General features: G+C 37.9%; 1 protein-coding gene across 3 annotated transcripts in view; it reads left to right on the forward strand.

Annotated features, from left to right (window-relative positions):
- The window catches only part of PLPPR4 (phospholipid phosphatase related 4), a 35,612-nt gene extending 10,575 nt beyond the window's left edge, over positions 1 to 25,037 (forward strand). Inside the window, exons 1-7 of one of the 3 annotated variants that reach the window (XM_069789327.1) lie at positions 4,414 to 4,540; positions 8,593 to 8,648; positions 8,871 to 9,000; positions 10,691 to 10,886; positions 16,684 to 16,741; positions 18,021 to 18,194; positions 20,218 to 25,037. In XM_069789327.1, coding sequence (XP_069645428.1) covers positions 8,874 to 9,000; positions 10,691 to 10,886; positions 16,684 to 16,741; positions 18,021 to 18,194; positions 20,218 to 21,555 — 1,893 coding nt within the window. In that variant the 5' untranslated portion in view covers positions 4,414 to 4,540; positions 8,593 to 8,648; positions 8,871 to 8,873 and the 3' untranslated portion in view covers positions 21,556 to 25,037. Of the gene's footprint in view, positions 1 to 4,354; positions 4,541 to 8,592; positions 8,649 to 8,870; positions 9,001 to 10,690; positions 10,887 to 16,683; positions 16,742 to 18,020; positions 18,195 to 20,217 lie in introns of those variants that run through there. The other 2 variants (XM_069789325.1, XM_069789326.1) reach the window with 2 other exon arrangements.
- The last annotated feature ends 471 nt before the right edge of the window (positions 25,038 to 25,508 follow it).

The following is a 25,508-nucleotide window of genomic DNA, read 5'->3' on the forward strand; positions in this document are numbered from 1 at the left end:
CCTGGTGGTTAAGGGGTAGCCAACTTGTGGGTTTGGGGCAGGACCAGCATGGCTTCCATGTGTAGGCTATATTATATGACCAATAACAAATTGTGCTGGCAGTGTGGGTAATCTTAATCCTCACAAGTAAACCAGGAGCACCCCAAAACAGCCCTAGGAGCAATCACAGCATGTCCTACAGAAGAGTGATAGGCAACCTGAAGAACTGTTATCTTCCAGCTCTGAAGTCTCACAGCCATGTCTTCTTTCAGTTCTCTGCAATATGTGATATATGTCTTGTGGCTCTTGGCCAGAAGGAAGATTTGTTACATATCTCATCAGTTCAGTGAAGTTATTGTGATACTGAATGCTCTTTTGGTTTGTCCTGCACTACGTAAGACACAGGAGCTTGTCACCTTTCATTTTTATCCTTACAAGATCTCTAGGTATTTACATTCTTGTTGAGCTCTTGGGAATAGAGATCGTCTTTCTCAGGCTTGCCAATTCCTAGCTCAATACAGCAAAATCTTTTTAAATACTACTAATATTAATTATTATTAATAGCAAAGTCCTATAGCTTAATAAAGGCTCTTAACTTACAGTTTAAGAAAATAACAGGAAAAAGAAAAAAAATCTTTTTTAGAAGAATAAATAAACCCCAGATCAAACCTTTTCAGGAGCTATGCTGATTGTGGTCCTGACTTTAAGACTCTAAGCCAAACAGAGTTTGACCACTTGGGTCAAACTCTACACTTACAGGTCTAAACTACAAGCTAAACAGGGCTCTTTTGCCATTAGCCAACCAAGGAAGTAAGAGTGGAAGGACTTATTAGTCAAGATATGTGAACTGAGGCTGGGAGTTTTATTATTCTAATTAGGAACAGGAAAATTCCTATTCCATTTTGTAATTAAAACAATACACATTCCACCATCTAATTATATTTGACATTTTCAAGGTGTTGGGAGCTGAAGTCTGTAATTAGAGAACTACTGCTGCCTTAAGCAGAACACTGCATAAATATTCATATATTAAATAGCCAGTTATACTGTTCAGAAGATTTTAGAAACATTTGCTTTTTTTTAGAAACATTAGACTTTTAGAAGACACATCTTATATTTGTGTTTTTAAAAAGATAGGAAGAAAAATGTCCTGTGGGATCTGACATACTGTATATAGCAAATTGATTATAAACCCATTCATTAGTATTGTAAGCAGTTATGTTGGAGATTCATAGTCCTTTAGAATTATTTCTTTTCTTTTAGCAGAATGAGTAATTACAGTCAGAAATAATATGGGAGTCCTGTAGTGAAGTCATAAGACAGTAAAATGCAATTCTTACAATTCCTTGATTTTGTAATTAACAATAAAATTATAGCTTGCATACAGTAGTTTAAAAAAGTTATCCACATCTTTTATTTTAGTGTCTCACAATAAAATATCACTTCATACATCACCTATTTTTGATAGTTCAATATTGCCACTTAAAACAGTTGCTTGCCTAAGAATACCATAATCCAAGTAGAGGTGGACTTGTGGGTAATGCAGAGCCTGTTGTTCAAGGACAGGCTTTCCTTTTATTGACATTAGAGAAATGGAAAAATACACAATGAAGATGAAACTCTGCGTGCAAAGTGTTCCATAAGTCTGCCTGCTCTGTGTTTCCATTCTAGGAAATGAACCTTTGGGGCCATCTAGATAAAAGGGCGTAATTTCTGAAAAGAAGGGCAGTAGGCACTTTGCCTGTTTTGTCCTTTTAGCTCATTGGAATAGGTTTGTGTCCTGTTGTAAGATGCTTTGCCCCATGGGACCTGGACCCTGGTTAAGTCATTAGGTATGACTTTTAAACAGTTAATAATAAAAGACATTGCAAATATTTCAAGAGTTAAATGCTGCGCAGAATTTCAGTGTCCCAGCAAAAGCAGCAGAGACTCACTCAGTGCAAGCTCCCTGCACACCCGAGCAGCATGCACTGTGCCAGCCTTCTGGTCAGGAGGCCAGTTAGCCCAAACAGCTCCACAGTCCCTGTGCAGGCAGGTGTGGAGAGAAGGGCACCCAGTTCCACAACAATCTTAATTATTCCCAGAGTACGAAGACTTGAGGGAAGTCCTCTTTCATCCGTGCACATCTGTATAATGACTAGAAACAGTCTAGCCCATGTTGACGAATTATGCATGCTTGCACTATAGTAAATCAAGGACTGCATCCAGCAGGAAGTGAGAAGTAGTATTATCTAATGCATCCAGCTAAAGAACTGGACTTCTTCCTGTGATGGGCAGGAAGCAGGACTCAATTTAGTTACATTTTATATAATTATTCCATACATAGTATATGTCAGATTATATAATAGTTATGTATTCACATAATATGTATTACATATTGTGTATGTTATATGCTATACATAATATATGTGTGTAATATAGTATGTAAGTGCAAATATACATATATGTTTGGGGTTTATATATGTGTGTACACACACACTACTTACTGAAGCAAACTTACAGATGCCTGGTGTTATTTTTGTAATGCTCATAGCACTTAGGGATGCCAATACACATTCCCTCCCTTTCTATACAATCACAGCCTCTATACTATGCAACATTACAATGCAATCAACTTCACCACAGATAACAAGACAGGCAGAATTCTTCCATTCTCCACCTTCTACAGATTTTGCTTAGAACGCTTTGAAGATACAACTTACCTTCTTCAACTCTGTCCTTCAGCACATCAAAGATAAGCTGTTCTTTTCAAACAAAAACTAAGTCATATTAAAAAGTGTTTCAGTGAAATTTAGCTAGAACCCTCCTTCTTTAACCACCCAGAATCACATTTTATGCACAAAAAGTCTGCAATTTAAAAGCCCAGTGTTTAAAAATCTGAAAATGGTCAGTTAATGCAAGAAACCATTGCTCCTCTGCCATATATAGCAAGTTTTATTCATCATTTTCCCAATATACATATTTATTCAGTTTTACCTCTACTTTTTTATTCCATTGTAGAATGGGATGAATTACATTGATTTTAATCAATCAATTATTTTTGTAAATGTGTACTGAACATCGCAAAAATAATATAATCTAAGTATGCCCCAAATTATGTTAGGACAATCCCTATTTCTCATAATGTGAGGTGCTTGATGTAAAGGAGGGTTTTTTTCTCAAGAGATGTGATACACCCTTATCAAATTTTTATGATTTTATCTGTCTAAGTGAATCTATTTAGTAGTTGCAAGCTTTTACTTTTCAGCTGCAGCTAACAGTGAGGAAAAGTTAATGTGATAACCATCTTAAAAAGAAAAAAAGAAAAGGAAGCAGATAAGCAGTTCACATCATATTATCCATAGGTACCTTCATTGCAGTAGAGACACAGGGAAAGAGTCATTGCATGTCAGTGGAGGAGCAGGCAGTTGTTCTAATGTTGCCTTGTTTAGTGAGGACTCTGGGAAATAACAAACACAAAACATTTCTGAGCATTTACTAAGATACAGAGAATAATCATATGCTGCTGGTCACCTCTGAATGCCTCAATGCCTGCCCTGGGGGAAGGGCTGCCCCCTCTGTTCACTTATAAACCAATGGCTTCAAAATGCCTTTTGCTATTCTCTTAATGACTTCCTTCCACACAGGCTTACTGGTTGAATCTGTGCTTTCAGGAGCTGGTGGCAAGCTGGGGTGAGTTTATCCCCAGAGGAGCCAACTTTGCTCTTAATAAATTACTGGAAGTAATTGTGAAGGGTAAAATCACTAAATAGCTAGAGGATAACAGAATTGTAAGCCATAGTCGTCATGGTTCTAAACAGACTGAGTCTTGCCAAAGTTAATTGTTTTTTTGATAGAATTACAAAATGAATGTGCAAAGGCAGAACACTGTATTATCACCTATTTAGATTCTAGGGCAGCACTGGTTACCGTTTTTCATTAACTGTTACTTTGAATCTTAATGCAAACTGGCTTTAATATAAACAGTGTCATATACATGACACAGAGTTGCTAAAGGACCAAAAAGGGTCCTAATGAACAACATAATGCTAAGGTCCCACATGGGAGGCTGCAGTCCTGCTACATCTTTAAAAAAAAAAAATAAATCAAAGTTTGTCTACTAATGATTCATAGATGAAAAGGCTAAATTATGTGGGCTGAAGACTGGATTGAGTGTTTTGACTAGCTTAGTAGACAACAGGGTTATTTGGTATCAACTGAATAGTATCCTGTCTCCAGAGAATTAATTATTTAAAGATGGTAAATTGGATATGACAAGGAGCAGTGAGATGTAAATAGCGAACGTCACAGAGATTTATTAACAGACTATGTTGTCTTTGCAAAAGCATTGCTCTTCCACTTCCAAACAGTAATTTGTTACTTTCTTCTCTTCTAGTTGCCCATATTGGCATCATCTGTGGTTAGCCTCTATTTTCTTGAACTTACTGATGTCTTCAAGCCAGTTCACTCTGGATTTAATTGCTATGACAAGAGTCTGAGTATGCCATACATTGAACCTACACAAGAGTCTATTCCCTTCTTGATGTTGCTTAGTCTGGTTTTTGCTGGACCGTCAATTACGGTAAGTTTGAGGTGCCACTGTGACTTATTAAAGATTTTGAACAAAGTTTCAGTTGGCATAAAGAAAATAGCTCCTTTGGTTTCACTTAGGCTGCAGAGTGTCATCCAGGCTAATTACTTTAGGATTTTAAATTAATCTTTTATTCTTCTATAACAGAAGGAGACACACTCCTTAAAACATTCCCTGTAGCACTTCATCTACTCACACTATGCTGATTGTGGGCATTAATGTTAAGAAACAGCATCTACTGTTGGGTAAGAATAGCCTGAATCATTCTGTTATGCTGTACAAATATTTGAACTTTTACAGACAGGACCATCTCTACACTCTGAGATACACCAAAAATTCAAGATTTTGATGGAGGTGGAAGCCTTTAATTTACAGCCCTGAACATGCAACTTTTATTAGAACTAGCTTCATTCAGTGAGAAGGTGTATCAACCATGTCAGTGAAATCAATTACACTTTCCCAAATAGCACTGGGACTCCTCTAAATGGTGAGTTAGTCATTAAGAGCAGGCAAAAGGAAGCTGGTTTAATCATTCACCCAAAGGGAGGAGATAATTTCAGCAGAACAGAAACGTCCTGTCAGAACATGAGCAGTTTGGCCACTATTTTACAGAAAAAAATATATATAAACGGTCTGATACAGGTGAGTATTGTCACTGCTGGAATTGCTGTGTCCAAGTAAAATGAAACCAAAGACTTCACCTTTATATATATACTAAAGGGAATTCATTCTGTCTGGTTTTAGGCAGCTTAGACAGGAGCCTTATTCTCATACTACTCCTCTTGGGCAAATGGAAGAGAAATTCACCTTGAGAGGGTGATTCCATGCACCTAAAAAGCTGAATCAACCTTCTGAAAGGGTCTCTTCTCTCCCCTGACAGCGATGACTGTGCATCTCGGTTAGGCACTTCTCTAAGGCCAGCTGCAAATGTATCTCTGCTGCCAGTTCCTCTGAATTCCCCTAAACTCAACCAGTTTGTTCCTTTATAATACTAGCCAATTTGCAATTACAAAATCAGTAAAATGTGATGCCCATAAAAAAATCATCAAGTCTTGTTCTTTCTTTGCTTTCCAGGATGTTTTTTGTTTGTCTTTTTTTAAACTGAACTCTTTTTACTGTGTTTGATTTTGGTTGCTTTAGAAACCATTTTTGAAGGATTTTGTGCAATCATCAGGCTAAAAATTATACTCATTTAGGAACTGGGAGCTAAGACTCTCAGTGTTCCTGGTGCAGATGCTTGCAGCAAACACCAAATACTGTGATAAAAATGAAACTTGTTTGTATTGCAGTTTGGCTGGGTTTCTTAAGTATAGACAGTGTTTCTGATAACAACAAAGTGGACTTCCCTGAAACAACCATAGAAGGAATCTATATAGACTCACTTGGGCCACAGTAGGGGGTAAAAGATGATTTTTACTTCAGAGAGTCTATGTCAAGCCTAGGTAATATCAAACATCTTCAACTGAGATGAAAGATGCCCATTTCATTACAGAGTGTTTATTAAGGGCTTTGATTACAGCTAAATTATTTCAGCATTGCATGAAATTTTGCAATAGAAAATGCTATTCTTGCTTGAATCATTCTCCTACCAGCAGTACAGACAACTAACCAAAACCATGCCATGTGAGGAACTCAAACCCACACTTGAGCATGCCTATCAAATATAAGATTGGTAAAGAAAGTAAATCCTGAAGCTTCAAAGCACAACTGCTTAAAAGCTGCAAGCCTTAGGAAGGTGTTGTTCTTTTGTATTAGTGTGAGCATGAATGCGATGCTTGTATTAGTTGGATAATGGGCTCTGATAGTGTGAAATACACAACCTCCTTTAATAAAAGGCACTGAAGATGGTGTAGAGCATCAGCTGTTTATTATTCAATACCACTTCTGAAGTACAAAAACTAGGGGGGTTTATTTGTCCAATTCTTCCCTTTTTCTTTGGAAAAATAGGCCAATGAAGCTCAATGCAAAAAGATGACAATTGTGTCATTGTCATCTTGTAGAGTTTAGCATTTTATAATTTAGTTTTCATTAACATTTCAATGAATTACTTTATAAAACATGTAAAATATAGAAGAGAAAGCATGAGCTATGTGAGGAACTGAAGATCTCCAGTAGCATAACATATGCTAGCCTCTGTCTGCAGTTCACGTACTGCAGTATGAGGCAGGTCATCAAGACTCTACAGGTGTAATTAAGCCACATTTTAAATATTACCAAAGAGTGTAAATAAGAAAAAATAAAAAAGGGTAGGGGGAGGTGAAGTCGACAAGCAAATTCCAGTCTCAATCCCTCCTTAAAGCCTCATAATTTTTGTTCCTGTGTTATTTTTGTTGATATACTCGATTTTTCCCAAGACTGGAGAACATATTAAATCTGTTCACTTTACAGTAAACTTTTTTACAACAAATCTAGCATTTTTAAATTTATTTTCCAAAGCCATTATTACAGAAGAATCTATGTGGATTAGGTGCTTTAATGTTTGGGGGGGGGGGGGGGGGGTGCTCATTATTAGTGAGCAGCAACTGCTTTAACTAGGTCTGTTCTGTAGCCCTGAAGTGCTACAGAAAATTGCTACCTGTATTATTGACATATGTATGTCAATACATTTTATATGTAAAAACATTCTATATGTATTCATAAACCACAGGAGACTTCAGTGTAGAACAACTGGACTTGTATGGATATTTTATGTCTGGAATATAAATATACCTGAATTGCAACATGATTTCCATTTGCTTCAAAGAACTCTGAATCTGATCCTCTGACATATTTTCTCTCTAGTTATTCATTCAAAAATGTTAGGATCAGTTATTTAATCACATCAGTGTAGGTTCAAACCCTTATCAGCCACTGACTAAAAAACTACTTAAAGGTAACAATGTGCTTTCTAACAGAGATCACCAGGAAATTAGATCACACTGATTTGGGAAATCAATTCGCAAGGAGAGAAATTCACTGCTGGCAGTTTCAGTCCTACTGCCTCCTCTACTGTGGAGTTTGTTTCCTTGGAAATACCAGCCTCTGAATTTTCCTTGACATAGGCCTTGCTGTTCCCCAATTTTCTCCTCTATCACACAAGCTAATCCGTCTCTCTGGTCTTTTTCCCTGTGCCAGATATTTGCTAGAGCTTGGCAAAAAACTATTAGAGTTTCTCTGTTTTTTAAGTTTGAAATACTACTTATTTCTCCAGGAAGTTTCAGCTGTAAATTGATCAGAGACAGATAATAGTGACTATAGTTCTCATCTAATTAAAATTCCTTAAATAACCCTTACCATTGACTTTTCCATGTAATGAGACAAGCTTCACTACTTCAATTTTTCTGGCAAAGAAAGGAAATTTCAATTTATTAAACCTTTAGCTAAAAAAGTTAGACTAAGCTTTTCCATTGTATCTCCCTTCTGCTAGGGTAAGGGGTCTTAGCATGCACAAACTTCACTGGTAATTACAGCAGATTCAGCATAATTCAGATGTTTTAGCATCTCATTGCATTGTAAGCTTTGTGCATTGCATATATTAGTTTTCAATGCATCTGCGGATAGACAAGGTGACTCCCCTCTTAGTGGTAAGAATGGCCTCATTAATTTCAATATTTCAGCCTGACCCTTATTCTGAACTATGTACAAGCCCTGTACAGATTTCCAAGTTGTTGCACTATTCAACAAGGAAAACAATCAAACCTGACACTGCAAATATATAAAAGGATCTGGATTTTCCAGCAAGTAACACCATTTTTCATTTCTATTCTTCTCTATATTTCTGTTATAAACTCTCATCTAGGGCTTCAGTCATAATCTGTTTTGCTTGGTGTGTTCAGAGGGACCATAAGGACAGAACTTTTTCTACTGCTGTGGATCTGGTTAAAACCCAAGCCAAATTAAATAAATACAGAAGAGCGGGCTGCCATGTAATTAGAAACTGCTAGGGATTGCTAGGCTTGAGGCCAAGGCTGAGTGCTAAAACCACCTCAGGAGCACTAAGATATTGCAGTGGCTCTGGATTATTTTAGAGGCGAGATTTTCTAATTACTACTTTTTTATTGTAGAAGCATCAAATTTCAGCTGTGGATGAAGATCCCGATTCCATTGAGCACTGTATACTGTATGCTACTTGTATTTAATTTTAATGCCACCTTCTTGCCTGCCTTCACTCAAGCTAAGGTGCATTACTGAATGTTTACATATTGATACAAATCTTCTAAAGGCGAGTACCTGTCAGTGGATGACATTGGTTGTGGTATAGTTATATTTCAGCCCTTTAAATTCAATCAGTGTCTTCTGAGTAACTGCTACATTTAATTTAATGGCTCCTTTGTCATTGCAGATAATGATAGGAGAAGGAATTCTCTACTGTTGCCTGTCCAAAAGAAGAAATGGGATTGGAACAGAGGCCAATATTAATGCAGGAGGATGCAACTTCAATTCTTTTCTTAGAAGAGCTGTCAGATTTGTTGGTGGGTTTCAAATGTTAAGTCACAAAGAAGAGCTTTCCATATACATTCAGTTTTCACCATGCAGGTTTCTTTCTCTGAAACAGCCTTTCAGAACAGTGCAGGGCTGTCACTGGCATAGATCTTCTGCCAGAAAACACAAAAAGACCAGAGCAGCCCCATACTCAGTAATGCAATATCTACACTCTCCGTTTTCCCTTTCCTCTCCTGTACTATTGTCAGTGTTTCTAAAAGAATAATTTGGTTTTCCTTCCCTGCCCACATTGAGCTAGCTTCCTTTTAATGGTTTCAGTGTATAGCTTCCCCTGCTTGTCTTCATAAGGATTCAACCCACCTGACATAGTATTCAGCACAACAGTAAAAACTTGTCAGAAACTCTCAGTAGATTTGACATTCTTTTTCTGGAATGTGTATATCTACCTCTTGGAAAAGGGCTAGAATCTAGAGAGGGTCATGCTGAATTGGTTTATTTTACTTAGTTGTCATTTATGAAAAATGAACTTGAAAAGGCAACTGGACTTTGTTCCCCTTCTTGCAGTTAATTTCCTCTACCAATGAGTGGCTAAAGGGAAAGTTTTCTCTGTTCCAGAAATCTTTCATTAGAGACAGCAGCCTAGGCTAAGACAACCTGCAGGACAGCAGACTGAAAATCTGGTAGGAGGACTATACACTAGCTTTCTGTATTCTGGCAAGCAGGGAGGTAATGACAGAGAGGTTATACATTCTATGACCAGTAAAGCATCCTCTTAAGAGCAGCAGTGAGGAAGTCAGCAGAGGGGATGGCAGATTAAAATATCAGCAAGAAGGACTGTAAAGATAGCCCATGCTCTCCACTTCTCCTGTACAGCATCCCATTCCAACACCAAAAAAGACAAGCTCAAAGATGCATAGATTTAATTCCTGATTCATACTCTGAATCTGCAGTTTCTTTCATATTTTAATGACCTTAGCATTCTTTCAATGTTAAGGTGAAAAATAAATTTATTTATATGAATACAAGTAGGGAATTAGAAGTAAATCTTTAGAGGAAAAGCAGTTGAAAATGCCCAGTAAAACAGTTGCATTTACTTCAACTGCCTTGTGAATTTGGCATTGTTAACCAGACGGAAACATTGATCAATTATGAAAAAGACTTAAATATTTGTGCTCATGGCAAGGACTTGGTACTCAAGAAATATCAGAGGTGTGAAGGTAGCCAAAGTCACTGCGAGCTGATGAGTCCCTGGTGGTAGAAAGAGAACAGGTCCTCAGAGCAGCGATCTAATGGGCAGCTGTCCATGTTATTAAAAGCCTGTATCCCAGTGGGCAAGTCCAAGGACTGGATAAGCACATATATGCTCTCCTCAAAGAGTTGGCTGTCCTTTAGTCAGTTCAGAAAACTCCTTTCCAAATTGAAGCAGCTCCAGCATAGTTCACTTTTATGAAAGGATGTTGGAGGACATCAAGCCATCAAAATGAAATGTTAAGTATCAACAGGAAGAAAACAAGCATAAATAATGTTAAATTTTTTACATTAAAGAATTCAACTTTGCAATAAGTTTTCTTAAAAAAAAAGCATCTTATTCTTCAGTTAAATTCTCTCAAGGCCAATGACACAAGCGACCAGAATTCCATTGAATGTATTTTGTCACAATGAATTAATCTAACTCATGCATATAATAAAGTTAACAAGTGCTACTGATTTCTTTCCTAGGTGTTCATGTGTTTGGTCTTTGTGCTACTGCTCTTGTTACTGATATTATACAGCTATCAACAGGATATCAGGCACCATATTTCCTGACTGTTTGCAAGCCTAACTATACATCCTTAAATGTATCCTGCTCAGAGAATTCATATGTTGTGGAAGATATTTGCTCAGGAGCTGATCTCAATATTATCAATGCTGGAAGGTTGGTTCTATCCTTCATTGTGTACATTCTTAAGTATTCATTTTATTTTTTATTTTCTGTCCCAGTTTCAAGATTTTCTTCCTAGATAAAAGTCTGAATGATTTTGTCAGTTTTTTATAACAAAGGTGAGAGCAAAAGTGCCTTTTTAGTGATGTTCAATTTTCTGTAGAAAGATACTGTCATGACCCAGACTGGATAGACCAGGGAGTTGTGTTTAATTCAAAATTCCTTTGGGCTAAATTAAGGTGAAATGACACCAAACAATCAGTTAAAGATTTTATTCATGACAAAAGCAAACTGAACTGGGGAGGCATGATAGTAGGTGGCAGGGTTTCTCACAACAGGAATTGGCATAAGACTACTTCTGTAAACTGTATAACCCAGGGTAACCATATACATCAATTCAGGGAATAAGGAGATCCCTCCTGTTGAGTCATGAGGTTCAGAGCAGACCCCCTTGCTTTCTAGACTCCTTGTCAGAGAAGGGCCCAGGGGCAGCTGGATCCACTCTTAGTCCCAGACTCAGTCAACAGTTTTATGTCTTAAAGGGATGAAGTGTAGGGATTGTGGAAATGGAAAAGGAAAGAGAGAAGAAGACAGAGAGAGAAAAAGGAAGAGAGAAAGATTTCACTGGTCCTGGGTCCAGCGTTGGTTCAGTCAGCCGAGGGGTCCAGTTCTGGTGGGCTTGCCCATCTGGGGCTTCAGTTTGTGTCCTTTTATCATCCTTGCCCCTCCTTCAGGTAAGGCACCCAAACTCATCAGGCTAATAAGCAGTTTGAGAGCCTTTGGGCTTGGGGGTCGTTTGGGGAGTAACTTCTCCTTCCCTGCAGACCTGGCCATTGTTTCATCTTTCAAACTCATCAGGCTAATAAGCAGTTTGTGAGCCTTTGGGCTTGGGGGTCGTTTGGGGAGTAACTTCTCCTTCCCTGCAGACCTGGCCATTGTTTCATCTTTGTATCAGAACAGCTTATCAGAACAGGGAGCTGCGCACCCTCCAGCACGCCCTCCCCCTCCTGTTGCTGATGTCTGAGCTGATGGGCTTTTCAGCTTGGTTCCTTGCTGTGCAGGGTTTGTCTTTAAGCAGAACTTGCCCCACCACAATGTTTGAGACATTAACTCTTTCAGTCTCTCACAGATATTAAGCCAACAGTGGGCTTTGGAAGACTTTGTCAGATTCCGAAGCACAGTCGTTAGTAGCTAGTTATTTTCAATTTCCTATACAATTACTAATATGTATAGCTTCTACTTCTTTTCCCAGTGGGACCTGGGTAAGTACCCCATAACAGGCAGGGGAAGAAGTCACTCAAGTACTTTATCTGAGACCTCTGACTAACATACATTACTGTTCTGGCATTTTGGTCTTAGTTGTGAGGCTTGGTTTGGGGATTTGTGGGAGGATTTTATTTGTTTTCTATTTCTCTAGTTGATCAATTTTTTTACATTGACAGCATTGAAAAAATCCCTTTATTAGGGGAAAGGCCACAACAGTGCAAATCTCTGTGTTCCCAAATACATGCCTTTTCTTTCATGGTATTTCTAACTGGTGGTTTATCCTCCCTGATCATTTAGTCTTTAGCTTCCATACTTAGATAGCCAGGGGAGAAATTAATATTGTTTATAATAGCAGGTTTTGGACATGCATATCAGTTGAGATATAAACCAGACTATATATCTTACTTTAAACAAGCTTGATGTGATAAAATAGTGATAATTCAATTACTGATGACAGGTCATAGATTTAAACATGGAATCTGAAGGTATAAGTCAATAAGATGTGCTGTTCAAATACATCTGCTACTCGTTAGTTCAAGGACTTCATTAGTATGAAGTGACCTAAATATAAGCACTACACTACTGAGAAATCGTGAAGCTCTTCACTGACTACAATAGTAGTCTTCCATATCTTTTCCACACCAGGTTAACCTTTATTGCCTGTTAGTCATTGAATATTTGAATGTTTTGCAGTCCTTCAAAATTTTGGTGCTTTTTTAAAATCTCCTGCTCTCCAAAAAAGTTACAGTAAAATTATAGAATGCTTGAAATGACTACAATTTCTGTCTCTGACTCAGCTGCATAATTTGTCTGTGTACCTGATTAGCAGACATGAAGCTGTGTTACTTCTGTCACATCCACTTCACTAAAGCTTTGCACTCCTTTCTTGTTCTGTATACAGCCCCAGATGCTAGCTTCTGTTTTAACTTTATGCCTCATGGCATTACATTTTTGTCACATGGATATTATTAAAACGTTCTGTCTATGTATTAAGGCACTTCTCCCCCAGTTTGTTTGCTTTCCATTTATTTCAATGGTCGACACACTTGGGAATCATGAAATCACTCACTTACTTTGTAAGTATCTTCCAGCAAGTGTCATAATCTGTCCCCTTTCACTGGGAGAAACCAATTTTACTGATGTTTAAAGACCCTCAATTATTTGATGTATTTGGTCTTAAATATGTCTAGTGGGCTAAGACTCATAATTAGCATTGATTAATTTGCCGTATCTTTTCAATTTATATATGTGGGCATGATCCAGAGCTGGAATGAAGGATTGTAGCTCTGTTTGGCCCAAATAATTTGGTGACAATAATTTTGGTGAAAGGCGTAACCAGAATTACTACATCAGCCTACAAGAGCCCTGTCTCTTTTCCCATAACCATTTGCTGTTTCTGGGATACTGCCACTGAAGCCTGACGTTTGCAAGCAGTGTGTTGCACCTACATGGTGTCCCAGGGAAATCGGTGTAGCTTTACACATGAGCAGGCAGAAAAATATTAAAGATTACATCTCATTCATTTCATTTTCATCTCAAATATGATGCCTACTGCTCTGAATTGACTGCCTGTAGCCATTCCAAAAACGCTGATCACTCCTAAGTTTAAATATCATCACTTCCAAAAAACAGTGAAATTAGTTGTAACATATTAAGACTAACCAATCAGGTTTTGTGTGTTTCTGTTTCTTTAGGTAGATGATCATATATTGATATCTCAAATTGATTCCCATCATAGAGGATACATTTGGTGATCTATAATATTCTGGCACCCTCAGTTTCTCCTTAATTCAATTTTACTGCATTTTTCCTTTATTAAACTGTTGCTTTCTTATGCCTATCTCGACTTCACCAAAGTGATCAGAACTTGCTACTGGTTCAATACTTCCTTCAGTCATCTACTATAGGAGTTATGGTATAACTTCTCCAGCCCAGGAGGTTAATTTGACTTCAATAATTTCAGCTTGTAAAAGACTTGTTCTTCTGGGATTGCTAATGGCCTTCATTTTTTATTTGTACTTCCCAGAAACTTTGGTTCCAGAAATTTGCCTCTAGACTCCTCTATGAAAAGTACAGAGAAGAACACACATAATTATCCAGCTGATTATATGAAATAATTTTGTGCAACATCCCCAAATATCCAGTGGTTTCCTTTGTCCATCTTTTCGTCTATTTATCCTCAAAGAGCCTTTTCAGTAATTTCTATTCAGATCTCCAGTGAGCTCTCTATCCTCTGTAATTTCTGATGTTCTGACTCAGTATGACTCTCTCTCTCAGCATGACTCTTTCTCATCGTTATTCCCCCTCTACACATCCTCATGCATGAGCATTTAGAATGATACACAGTCATCTGAGTTCGGGACATGTTTTCTTTGAGACCTTTGTTCACCTTTTCAATACAGAGCCATACAAAAAGGCTACATATTTTTAGCTTGAATTATTTTAATTTTAGATTAAAAGATAAAAAATAGAGGAACAAAAGCAGTGTCACCATTAGAGAGTATACAGAGTGCATGTAGTCTGTAACATGCTGTGCTTGCCCTGAAAGCATATGAACAGGAAAAAGAATAAAGAGAAAATTGACTGTAGCATAGTGGCACACCTTATATACTACAAAAATGCCATCAAATTAAGGTTAAGTTCTGAGTTGTACTAAAGTTCATAGAATCAAATCTACACATTAGCTCCACAGAGACGGTAAGTAGATTTATGCTTCCACTAAAAGCTGCACAGGGTAAAGGACTTTAGCCAATATAAACATTTACTTTTTTTTCATGTCTTCATCCTCCTGTCCTCAACCCCGAACTTGTTCCTCACAGATACTCTTTGTGAAAGGTTTGTTTGGGGGGGCAGGGGGGAAGGAGGAAAAAAAAGAATAATAATAATAATAATTTAGGTCTGTCTTTACAAATGAAAAAGGAATCATGCTGATTTCATCATGGCCAGTCATGAACCTGCTGGAGCCATGGGCTCAAATTCAGGTCAGCAGTGTGGCATTCACACTGAACTACATGACACATTTAATTGCCAATGAATTATTTAGAGCAGACAAGGCAAACTGCATAGGAAAGAAATTTAGAAATAATTTAGACTCTGCTGCTTTGCAGAAAAACGTCTTTGTCTAAAGGTAAAGGACTATGTTTCAGTCTTTGCTATTTTAAACTAGCTAACTCAGGTGCTGCTAGGAAAATGGCTATACTTGGAGCCCAGTTAGGACAGCAAGACCCACCTGTGAAGCTGAATGATTGTTCAAGTTTTTATCCTAAGCTGAGCTTTCTCAGGTGAAAGTGGCTGGAAGATAGACATACCCTTCTTCACCAAGACAGCCAGCACATTACATGTCCATGCCATTTTAAGGAGATAAATGTTCGGATATAAACGGTTATACATCTTCACTGCATCTTACTCACTCCTAGAGCTCAGAGGTCATCAAAGTTTTTTAGGGCTTCTACAAGCCATAAAAGAGGTGTTACTGAATCCAGCCCCAGCTAAGTTTTCCCCTCTATTGTATAAAAATGTCTCCTTCATGTTCCCATCACTTTTTTTTTGTTGTTTTAGAGGACTGAAATGGGTCTATAAGAAGAATAACATTAAAATGTTAGAGGGTCTCGTGATAGTTCTGTGTAGCTGCAGCTTACACAACACCTCCTTTTCTTGGTCAGAGAAGTAGAAGCTAAGCTGTCACTTTTAATTTTCATATACGTAGTTTCTGACTCAAGACCCAGTACACATCACTCAAGTCCCCAGGTTTTGAATAGGAGCAGAAGGCCCTCAGCAATTTCAAGTATAGACCTGATATTCCCTACTGCCTCACACAGTTTGGATGTATTTTCATTTACCCTCTTATTCTGGGCTTCTGGAAGGGGCCCAGTAACTCTTAAAATGCCCTCTCCATGTTCTTTGGCTCCATTCACTCCTATCGTGTAATAAAGTGCTGAAATTTAAAAAATAAACCTGAAGACATAGCAAATAAAGATGTAGTTTGCCTCTCTGAGAAGAATGTCACCCTGTCATCCCCCCATTATTAGAGCAACAAAGCAGGGGCACGAACATGATTAATTCGGTTGCTGGAGTTAGGGCCTGACTATCAAAGTGTATGAGTCCTTACTTTGAAAAGAGTCCAAGGGAAGTCAGTGAGAATAATCAAAAGATCAAGGTTCATGCATTAAATGAGTTGTATAATTAGGTACTTACTGAAAAGTTATTATGGAAATTTATTTATTGAAATAAATTCATAGATATTTCTCTCAATCAAGCATTGTCTTTAGCTCATTCCTACTGTTCTCTTAGTACACAAAAAGAATTTCATGCTAAATATTTACTTCAAAACAGAGAATTTCATTAACATTGGTCCTTTCTCCAGATTATAGAAAAGAAATTTAGAAATTAAATGTTTCTGATAGATCATATATTGCTTAGGAAGTGTAAGCTGAAAATGATTGTACCACCCAGTGTTTTTTTCAAGTGAACACTAGCACACTGTATTTGAACTGAGAAGCATAATTTGAGTGTCCTTCCTTGGCAGAAAGTCATTCCCTTCTCAACATGCCACCTTGGCAGCCTTTGCAGCAGTGTACATTTCGGTGAGTAACCAACTCTGTTTATTTTCATTTATACAAGACAAAAGTCAGAAAGTCATTTGCTGTATATTGTAAAGTGATGTCTTGCCTGGATATCCTGGATAGATAAAAGTTTTTATCCTCCCAGTTTGAAAGCAAAATAAAACTACTAACAGCTGAAATAAAACCAGCTCTATTAAGAATACAGAAAAGATTCAACTGCTTCACATCCTTTGTTAAGAAGCAACAAAAAGTGTAATGTTAAAGTATATTTGATGCCTCATATTATTCACATATAAAATGCAGTGCTTATCTGTCTTACAGGGTGATATTTTAACTTACCATTCCAATTAACCTTTATATGTTATGCCTTTTCTTTATTGCCACCTTTTACTTGACTCACTGCTTTTAAACTTCAGGCATTAAGGAACAAACATTTATGTGATGTAGTTTCATTTGACCTCCATAGAAGTGCAGCATGGATGAACTGGCACAATCACTCCCAGAGGCCTCCAAGGCGCTACTGCAATGCAAGTGAATAAAAACCATCAGTAACTAGCAGGGAATTGTAAGGACATGCTGCAGCAATCACAGCTGATTTTCTACATCTGACCAATGACATTTCTTCAGTATGGGCTACACTGTTTGCATGAGTGACCACTCAAATTGAAGTTTAAATAATAAAAAAAGAAAGAAAAAAAAAAGGTGATTCCATCACACATGTTGTAAAAATCAGAGGAAAACAACAACAATAACAACCACTTAATCAAATTAGATAATGGAATTGTGCATGTACTGGGAGCTTGCCACTATTTATTCTGCCCAGGGAAAAGCCGAAATCTGGAATAATACTGATGAACAACCTCCACTTAATTTTTGTGACCTCCCTGACATCATGGCCCCCAGTTGAGAAATGGCTCTCTAAAGCATCTGATAGTAGTTTTTGTTAGAACAGGTTATTGCTTTCATCTGGCATGACATCTGGCTTCTGTATTTCAGAAGCGGTGGCTCCTTAGTCACATTTACAGAACATTTAGGTTCTGACTGTGAACGGTATTTAGGCATAAAATCCTTATCCTAATTGATGTCAATTATTGATGTCAATTCCTTGTGATTTCAGATCTTCCTACAGTAAGTGAGCAAATTTTGATGGGGCTGTAAAATAAAATCAAAGTTATCATTTGCAATATTACTGTGTAATAGTGATCTATGTGTGAAAGAAACATTGAATATGAGAAATTAATATCCTCTTAGGTAAATTTAAGTTTCTTCAACTGCTTCTTCATTTCTTTCTTTTTTCAAGATGTACTTCAATTCTACGTTAACAGACTCCTCAAAACTTCTGAAACCACTCTTGGTCTTTGCTTTTATCATCTGTGGAATTATATGTGGTCTGACTCGTATCACCCAGTATAAGAATCATCCAGTTGATGTTTACTGTGGCTTTCTCATAGGAGGAGGAATTGCTCTCTATTTGGTAAATATAATACTCATGTAGTTAAGTTTTAGCAAATAAAACTGAAAGGGCTGTAATAAGAGTACTGGTATTTTTTATGAAAACTTTTCATCATGGTCATATGCCATAATTAAAAATATAGTCAAAATGTGTTGAAGATGATGATGTTAGGGATAATCACTTTAAAAATAAACAGGAAAAAGCAAATATGTATTTCAATTTAAAGTGCCGTAACAGTGCATAAAGTGGTATATAATGATCTAGCATTGTATACAGAAACAGCTCTGACATTATGTGCTTCATTAAATACTTAAAGATACTCATCTTTTCTACTCCACATTTACAAGTATAACACAAGAAAAATATTGGATTAATTGGTATTTGTTGCCAGCCTGAGTTTATATTGCCAATGTTAGCTTTATGATCTCAAAAAAATGGTTGAATTAATATGCAGCAACTCAGCTGAGTAAATTGCTGAACCTACAAGAAATCAAAGGCAATATTACACCCTTATGATTTTTTGGAGCTCTTCGGGAAATTATGCGGGGGAAATAGGATGCCCAAGCCGGGTTATTCCTGTGCTTTTCCTCTGTACTTGGTTGAAACAGGTGGAGCACCTCAGAATGGTCCTGTAAGGGAGTAGTAGGATAGGCCTGTTTGTGTCTGTCAGTGGGAAGCTCATCCACCATTTGCTTTTGCTTGCTGCTCTCAGTATGCCTCCAACATGACTGCTGCTGCCCTAGCTGTTCAGCACAGTGTCAACCCAGGTGCCTGTGAGCAGTCAGTAACTTCTACTGACAACATTTTTGCTCCAGTATGGGCAGGTGTACAGAAGAGTCTTAACAGCCAGTGGGATGTTTTTGACCCCCAAGAAGTCAATGATGAATTTTAGTATAATACTAAAATAAGGTCATATCCTATCCCCCTTTTTTCTGTGATAAGATAATCTAAGGTACATGCAAAGAGTTTACAAAGGTGACTGGGGGGAAAATGGCTTTCACAGTGGCAGAAGAAAAAGCAACCAGGGTAGATAATAGAAACCCCATGAGCTACTAAAGTCAGTTTCTATGATTGCACTGTGAGCAGAAAGGCACTCTGTTGAGAATATTATTTCAAATGATTAAGCTGTTGTAGACTCTCATAAATGGAGCCGTTTTTCCCATGTTTGAAATCCACAAACAAGTATGCTCTTTGTTAGGTCTTCTCCATATACTGTTGCATGACAACATACATCAGAGAGTACATTGTCCTGGATATCCGTAGTCAGTAAATCTGCCCTGAAAACTACACACCAATAAGAGGAAGGGGAGGGGAAATCATGTGAAACTACAAATAACTCTGAAAGGAGTGTAAAGAACAAGTAACCTAAGTGATTGAGTCAGGCATTTGACCCTTTCATGGAATATTCTCTCTCAGTAGAGTCTTTTTAAAATGAAAGCATTTTATAGTGAGTGGTGAATAAGAAGATGTTGTATGACTAAATCTTGTTACAGTTCTGCACAGCTTGGAAAGCAATGGACTTAAAGTTGATAAATTGTTCTATCATGTAGATATTGTATTACATGGTTATTATGCAGTAGAAAGGGCAGAATCACAGAGCAGAGAACAACTCAAGCTGTATCAAGATTCAGTAAAACAGAGCAGACAGTAGTGTAGCTGTACAATAGCTTTGCCTAGAAGACTGCAAACATTTACTTTGTTATTTACATAACAAAACGTTCTTTCTTCAGCTGTATCTGTTGCTTTATAAAATGAAGAAAACTGAAGGAGGCTAAATCTTTTCCTCAACTATCTATTGCCATGAACTATGTGCCCTAGTTGTCCTACTGAGCCTACTGCATACATATCTAGATGTACTAGACTGAGGACAGAATTTGGAGTAAGGATATACTGGTGAGGAAAGGAAAGTGAGCATACCTTGTCAGTTAAGCTGGACTAATTCTATCACTCAATATTTATTTAAAGGCAGAAGAATATAATTAAAATACCTTAAAATGTCTCTTTTTTCCATAACTGATTGCTGATGCTTCTGTTCAAATATCAGGGCCTGTATGCTGTGGGGAATTTCTTACCAAGTGACGAGAATGTGTTTCACCCAAATTTTCACAGAGAACCTCTAAGGTCTTTGACAGACCTCAGCCAAGATGCTAACAGAATCCTGCCAGGCAAAAATGGTAGCAGCAGTGATGGCATTGTCTCTCACCGTACAGAAAGTATCCTGAATAGAAACCACAGAGATTCAGGGTCTCTAACCAATATCAAGAGAGCAAATGCTGATGTAGAAATAATAACACCACGAAGCCCAATGGGAAAGGAAAATATGGTTACTTTCAGCAACACTTTGCCAAGAGTCAACACACCATCCTTGGAAGATCCAGCAAGACGAAATGCAACAATACATGCATCAATGGATTCTGCCCGTTCCAAACAGCTGCTTTCCCAGTGGAAGAACAAGAATGAAAGTCGAAAGTTGTCACTGCAAGTAATAGAGACTGAATCTGGCCAGTCACCACCAAGGGCTATTGAAATGAGGTCAAGCTCAGAACCCTCCAGAGTGGGTGTAAATGGTGATCATCATGGCCCAACTAGCCAATACCTGAAAATTCAACCTGGCAGTGTACCAGGTTGTAACAACTCAGGTCTTTCTGGAGGGCCAAGGGTCTCTATTCAGTCACGTCCTGGCTCATCCCAGCTAGTACATATTCCTGAAGAGACTCAGGAGAATGTGAACACATCGCCCAAAAGTAGCTCAGCTAGAGCTAAATGGCTGAAAGCTGCCGAGAAGAGTGTTGCATGTAGAAGCAACAGCCAGCCAAGAATCATGCAAGTAATAGCCATGTCTAAGCAGCAAGGAGTGCTTCAGGGCAGTCCAAAGAGTTCAGAGGGAAGCACAGTCACCTGTACAGGAGCCATCAGATATAAAACCTTGACAGACCATGAGCCAAGTAGCATTGTCAGAGTTGAGGCCCATCCAGAAAATAACAGACCTGTAATTCAGATGCCATCAGAAGGTGAAGGAAGTGGGTCATGGAAATGGAAAGGTCCTGAAAAAGTCACCCTTCGTCAGACATATGAGCTAAATGATCTTAACAGGGACTCTGAGAGCTGTGACTCCTTAAAAGACAGTTATGGTTCAGGTGACAGGAAAAGGAGCAACATAGACAACAGTGAGCATCACCATCATGGAATCACTACGATAAGAGTCACACCAGTGGAGGGAAGTGAGATTGGCTCAGAGACTCTGTCCATTTCTTCTAGCCGGGACTCAACACTTCGAAGAAAAGGCAACATCATTTTAATCCCTGAGAGAGGGAGCAGTCCAGAGAACACCAGAAACATCTTCTATAAAGGCACATCCCCCACACGAGCATACAAGGACTGAGAGGAGACATATCAGCTGGTCCGTACCACCACAAAGTAAACACATCTTGACACAGGTTCTGCTCTCTTTGTTTTGAGCTTTGATGTGCCAAATTATTGACCAGCAGCCCAAATGTTGTTGAACACTGCTGATGTGCAATGTGCATGAGCCTGTGGAAAGCGTGTGGTGGGGGGAAAAGCACAATGCCAGAACCTAACTAATGTGAAACATTTTCATGCAACTTGTTTCTTCAGACTCAAAACATTTATCTGAGGGGGTGATGATGTCAATCAAAACAATAGTCTTGAACACAGACACTTTATTTCCTGAATGTGTCAACTTTTTTATTTATATTTGTGTCCAAAATCGACTGAATTTTTCACAGCAAAGGCTGTATCAGTGGTATATATTCACCTTTGCAGAATTTGCACCAAATCTTTACTACAGGATGGTGCTGATAACTTTACATGTTTTGAAAAATTGCATACTTATTAGATTCTACAAACACATGACATATTGATGTGCAGTTACTTTAAAAGTAATATTGCTAATACTATGATGATGCTGGCTGCATTCATTTAGCGTAGAAAATATTTACAGCTTTGTTATAGTGGATCTGTCACATTCAAAGATTGCAAAGGTTTTGTGTAGTTCTTTAAGATGTCTACTGCAACAAAAAATGTGTGGGTGCCATTCTATTAGAGTGGAATAACTATCTATTTTGAATAGTTTTGCTGCTACTGCTCAACTTTTGTTTAAGAACAGGTGCTACTAATGAAGAGGCTGCTTCTTAGTGGGCTAACTTGTAGAATTGTTTTAAATTATGTTTTTTAAGGGGTCTTTTAAAGTACTACAAGTAATTCACATTTTACATTTTTAAACCTCTTATCCTGTCCTTCAGCAACCCTTCCATTTTTCTATTAGTTTTTAATCATATAATGCAGGACACCAATAACTGCAAGATGTGCAAATGTGAAAGATGAACCCTGAGTAAATAAAAATAAATGGCCACTTTCCTGACCGGCTTCCAAGGAGACAGTAATTAATATCATAGCTCACACTTAGAAGCAGTCATTCACCTCACTTGCTTAGTATGCCACAAGAACAATCACAAGTTTCACCCCAATCACCATCATTTAGGGGATTTATGCTTCGCTTTAAAAATGGAATGCCTCGGTATTGCAGAATCACTGAATGAGTGTTGCATTGTGCCACTACTACTGTTCACCTCCCTTGAGACACCCTCCAGAGCCTTCTTAAGCATTTTTTTTTTTCCCCACCACTGCCACTTAAGAATATGGAGGGTCTCTCCACCTGAGAGAACATGGATTATTTTAGTAAATTGAGCTTTGGATATAATGAAAGAACTTGCCTGCTAAAAATCTCCATTGCCAAAAATTGTTGAAAGGATAAGCTCTGAAAGGAATAAGCATAGCATGTCCCAGGCATGCTAGAAGAAATGCCTCATTACAATTGGCTCTGACTTAAATAACTTAAACCATGAAGGAAGCCACAGGCAGTGTTTGCCCAGTGCAGCTCCTCATTCTCTTCTACATTATTTCCACCTGAAAGAGAACTACAATCAGACACCTCCCAGCTCCCCTGCTAGGAGGGGGAGGAAATGGCTTAGCAGTCCCTCACAGAATAAGTAGTAGCAGATCAGGTCTGTTCTCTGGCTTCTTGAGAGGAGTGTTTTGCTCTAAGTCCTCTTCTGATGTACGGTATCAGAGAACCAGATACATACTACATAGAACCCGTCTACAGACCCTACCCCACAGAACTATGAGGAAAAGCCCACCCTACCCCAGCCAAGTAGGAGGTAGAAGAAAGAATCATCCCATCCCAAGAAGATAAATAGCACAACACACACAGACCAAAAAAAACCAAAACAAACCAAAACAAAAAACCCCAAGCCCAAACCTCCACAACCCACAAAAAAGCCTCAAAACCAAAACAAAATCCCAAACCCACCCCCAATCCTAAGTAATTTCAGAAGTATGCAAATGGTGTTTGCTAATCTGTATAGAAGAAGGGATTCAGAGCCAATGGAAAGCTTTCTATACCTTCCCAGTTATACAGGTGCTCCAGGCTTAGCTGAGTGCTGTCAGCCAACCTTGTCAAGCAATGCTTCCCTCACATGCCCTTCACCCAGTGCTGTGGAAAGGTGTTGGTCCTTAGAGGAAATGATGGCACTTTTCCTGCTAGTAACAGAAGACAACCCCATCATACATTTGGTGATTGGGAGGAAGTATTCTGCAGGTTACGTGTAAGAAGCTAACCAGTAGGGTTGCAGCATATTGTGTATGTTAAAGGCACAGTATGTTGAAGAGACAGTTTAAGGCACATTAGCTAGGAAAAATAATCATAGATGCCAGGGGAAAAAAAAAAAGAGTAATTTTTTAGAAATATGTTCTCAGACTCTAGTATTTACAAGTCAGGATTTGTTTTTTTCTTTTTAAAAGGATGAATCTTTAGTCCTTGGTATTTAATATCAAATTTTGTACAAGATTCCTAGGAATTACAAACATGTGGATTGTCACAAACAAAACCCTTTGGATTTAGTTTAATCTAGGTATGTGATAAAGCAGGCAAGATTAGCTTTGAAGGAATAGGCAAGATACAATCACTGTTGGCCTATCAATGCAGGGAAATAAAATGCAATCATTTGTTAGTTTGTAAGTGCAGGGGAAAAGAACATAAGTAGATGAACCTGGAAATAATGGGAAATTGAAATGGAGAATAATGGCAATAAAGCAAAGATTAGAAAATGTTCCCTCTGGCAATTTAGCTGTATTGGAAACAGCAGGATTCCTGGTGGGAGTGTTTGTTCTTTATTCCTTGGTTTTAGTCAGATATATATTGGCATATGTGTTGCTTTTATTACTCTAAAACTTGCTGCACTATTTCAAGTGCAGTGTGATATTTTTCCTAAGGTTTCCTATTTCTTAACAAAAGATTTTAAAGCTCTTGTGTAATCATTGAAATTGTGTTCTTTACATAAATATTGATATATTCTTTTTTACTCAAAGTGCCAAAGGCTACTCTTTTTAATAATGGCTTATCAAATTATATTACATTAGAGAGCAGAAATGTAATAATATATACATTGGAACTCAGACCTCTGCATGTATATTTGATAAGGAGCCTTTTGTAAAAATTACTCTTTGTTTACATTCCACTGATACCTTAATTTAAAATTAATCAAATAAATTGACAGGTGACATCTTCTTAGCGTTCTGATTTTCTTACTTGCTAACAGGCACAAATTTCTTTGTTAGGCTGTGCTTTACTGAGAAAAGAAAATACTCAAAAATAAAATATGTTTTTAAATGAGAATTCTCTATATAAAGTATTGTGTTTAATAAAATGTTATGCAATGTTTTCAAATGGAAAAAAATTTGTAAATTGCTATAAATGTATTTTGTTAAATAAGTACAGATCAATGCTACTGTGTGAGTTTATTGTGCTAACATCATGAAAATAAAGATAAAATTCCTCACTGATGTTCAGTCATCTCTGTGGTGAAACAAAGTCTCATTCCCCCTGAGATTATTTTTCAATATTATATATCTCATGACACGTAAAAGTGGTCATCAGTGGGAAACCTGAAAACCTTGCATAGTTATAAGAAGTTATGAGGAACAGTGTCCAGACAAGCTTGTCTATCCAAAAAACACTTTACAAAAAAAGGAAGCAAGTGAATTGGGAACTTTAGGCCATGGGAGGACACGTCTGCTAGATCATTCTGCAGGACCAGCTGCATTGCTAAGCCCCTAATGCCTCTAAACCACCTTGCTAGTGTTGGGTAGAGCTGCCAGACACGGTGAGGCCCACCTTGGATTTGTGAACAAGAACAGGGCAGATGTCGGGAGCAAACCTGAGAGGAAGGGCTCTCTCCAGGGGAAGAAGTTAGGATGCAGGAGTCATCAGCTGACATACATCCTTCGCTGGCAACATACACTTAGCAGCATGCT

This window comes from Haliaeetus albicilla, chromosome 8, assembly GCF_947461875.1.
Source record: "Haliaeetus albicilla chromosome 8, bHalAlb1.1, whole genome shotgun sequence".
NCBI lineage: Eukaryota > Metazoa > Chordata > Aves > Accipitriformes > Accipitridae > Haliaeetus > Haliaeetus albicilla.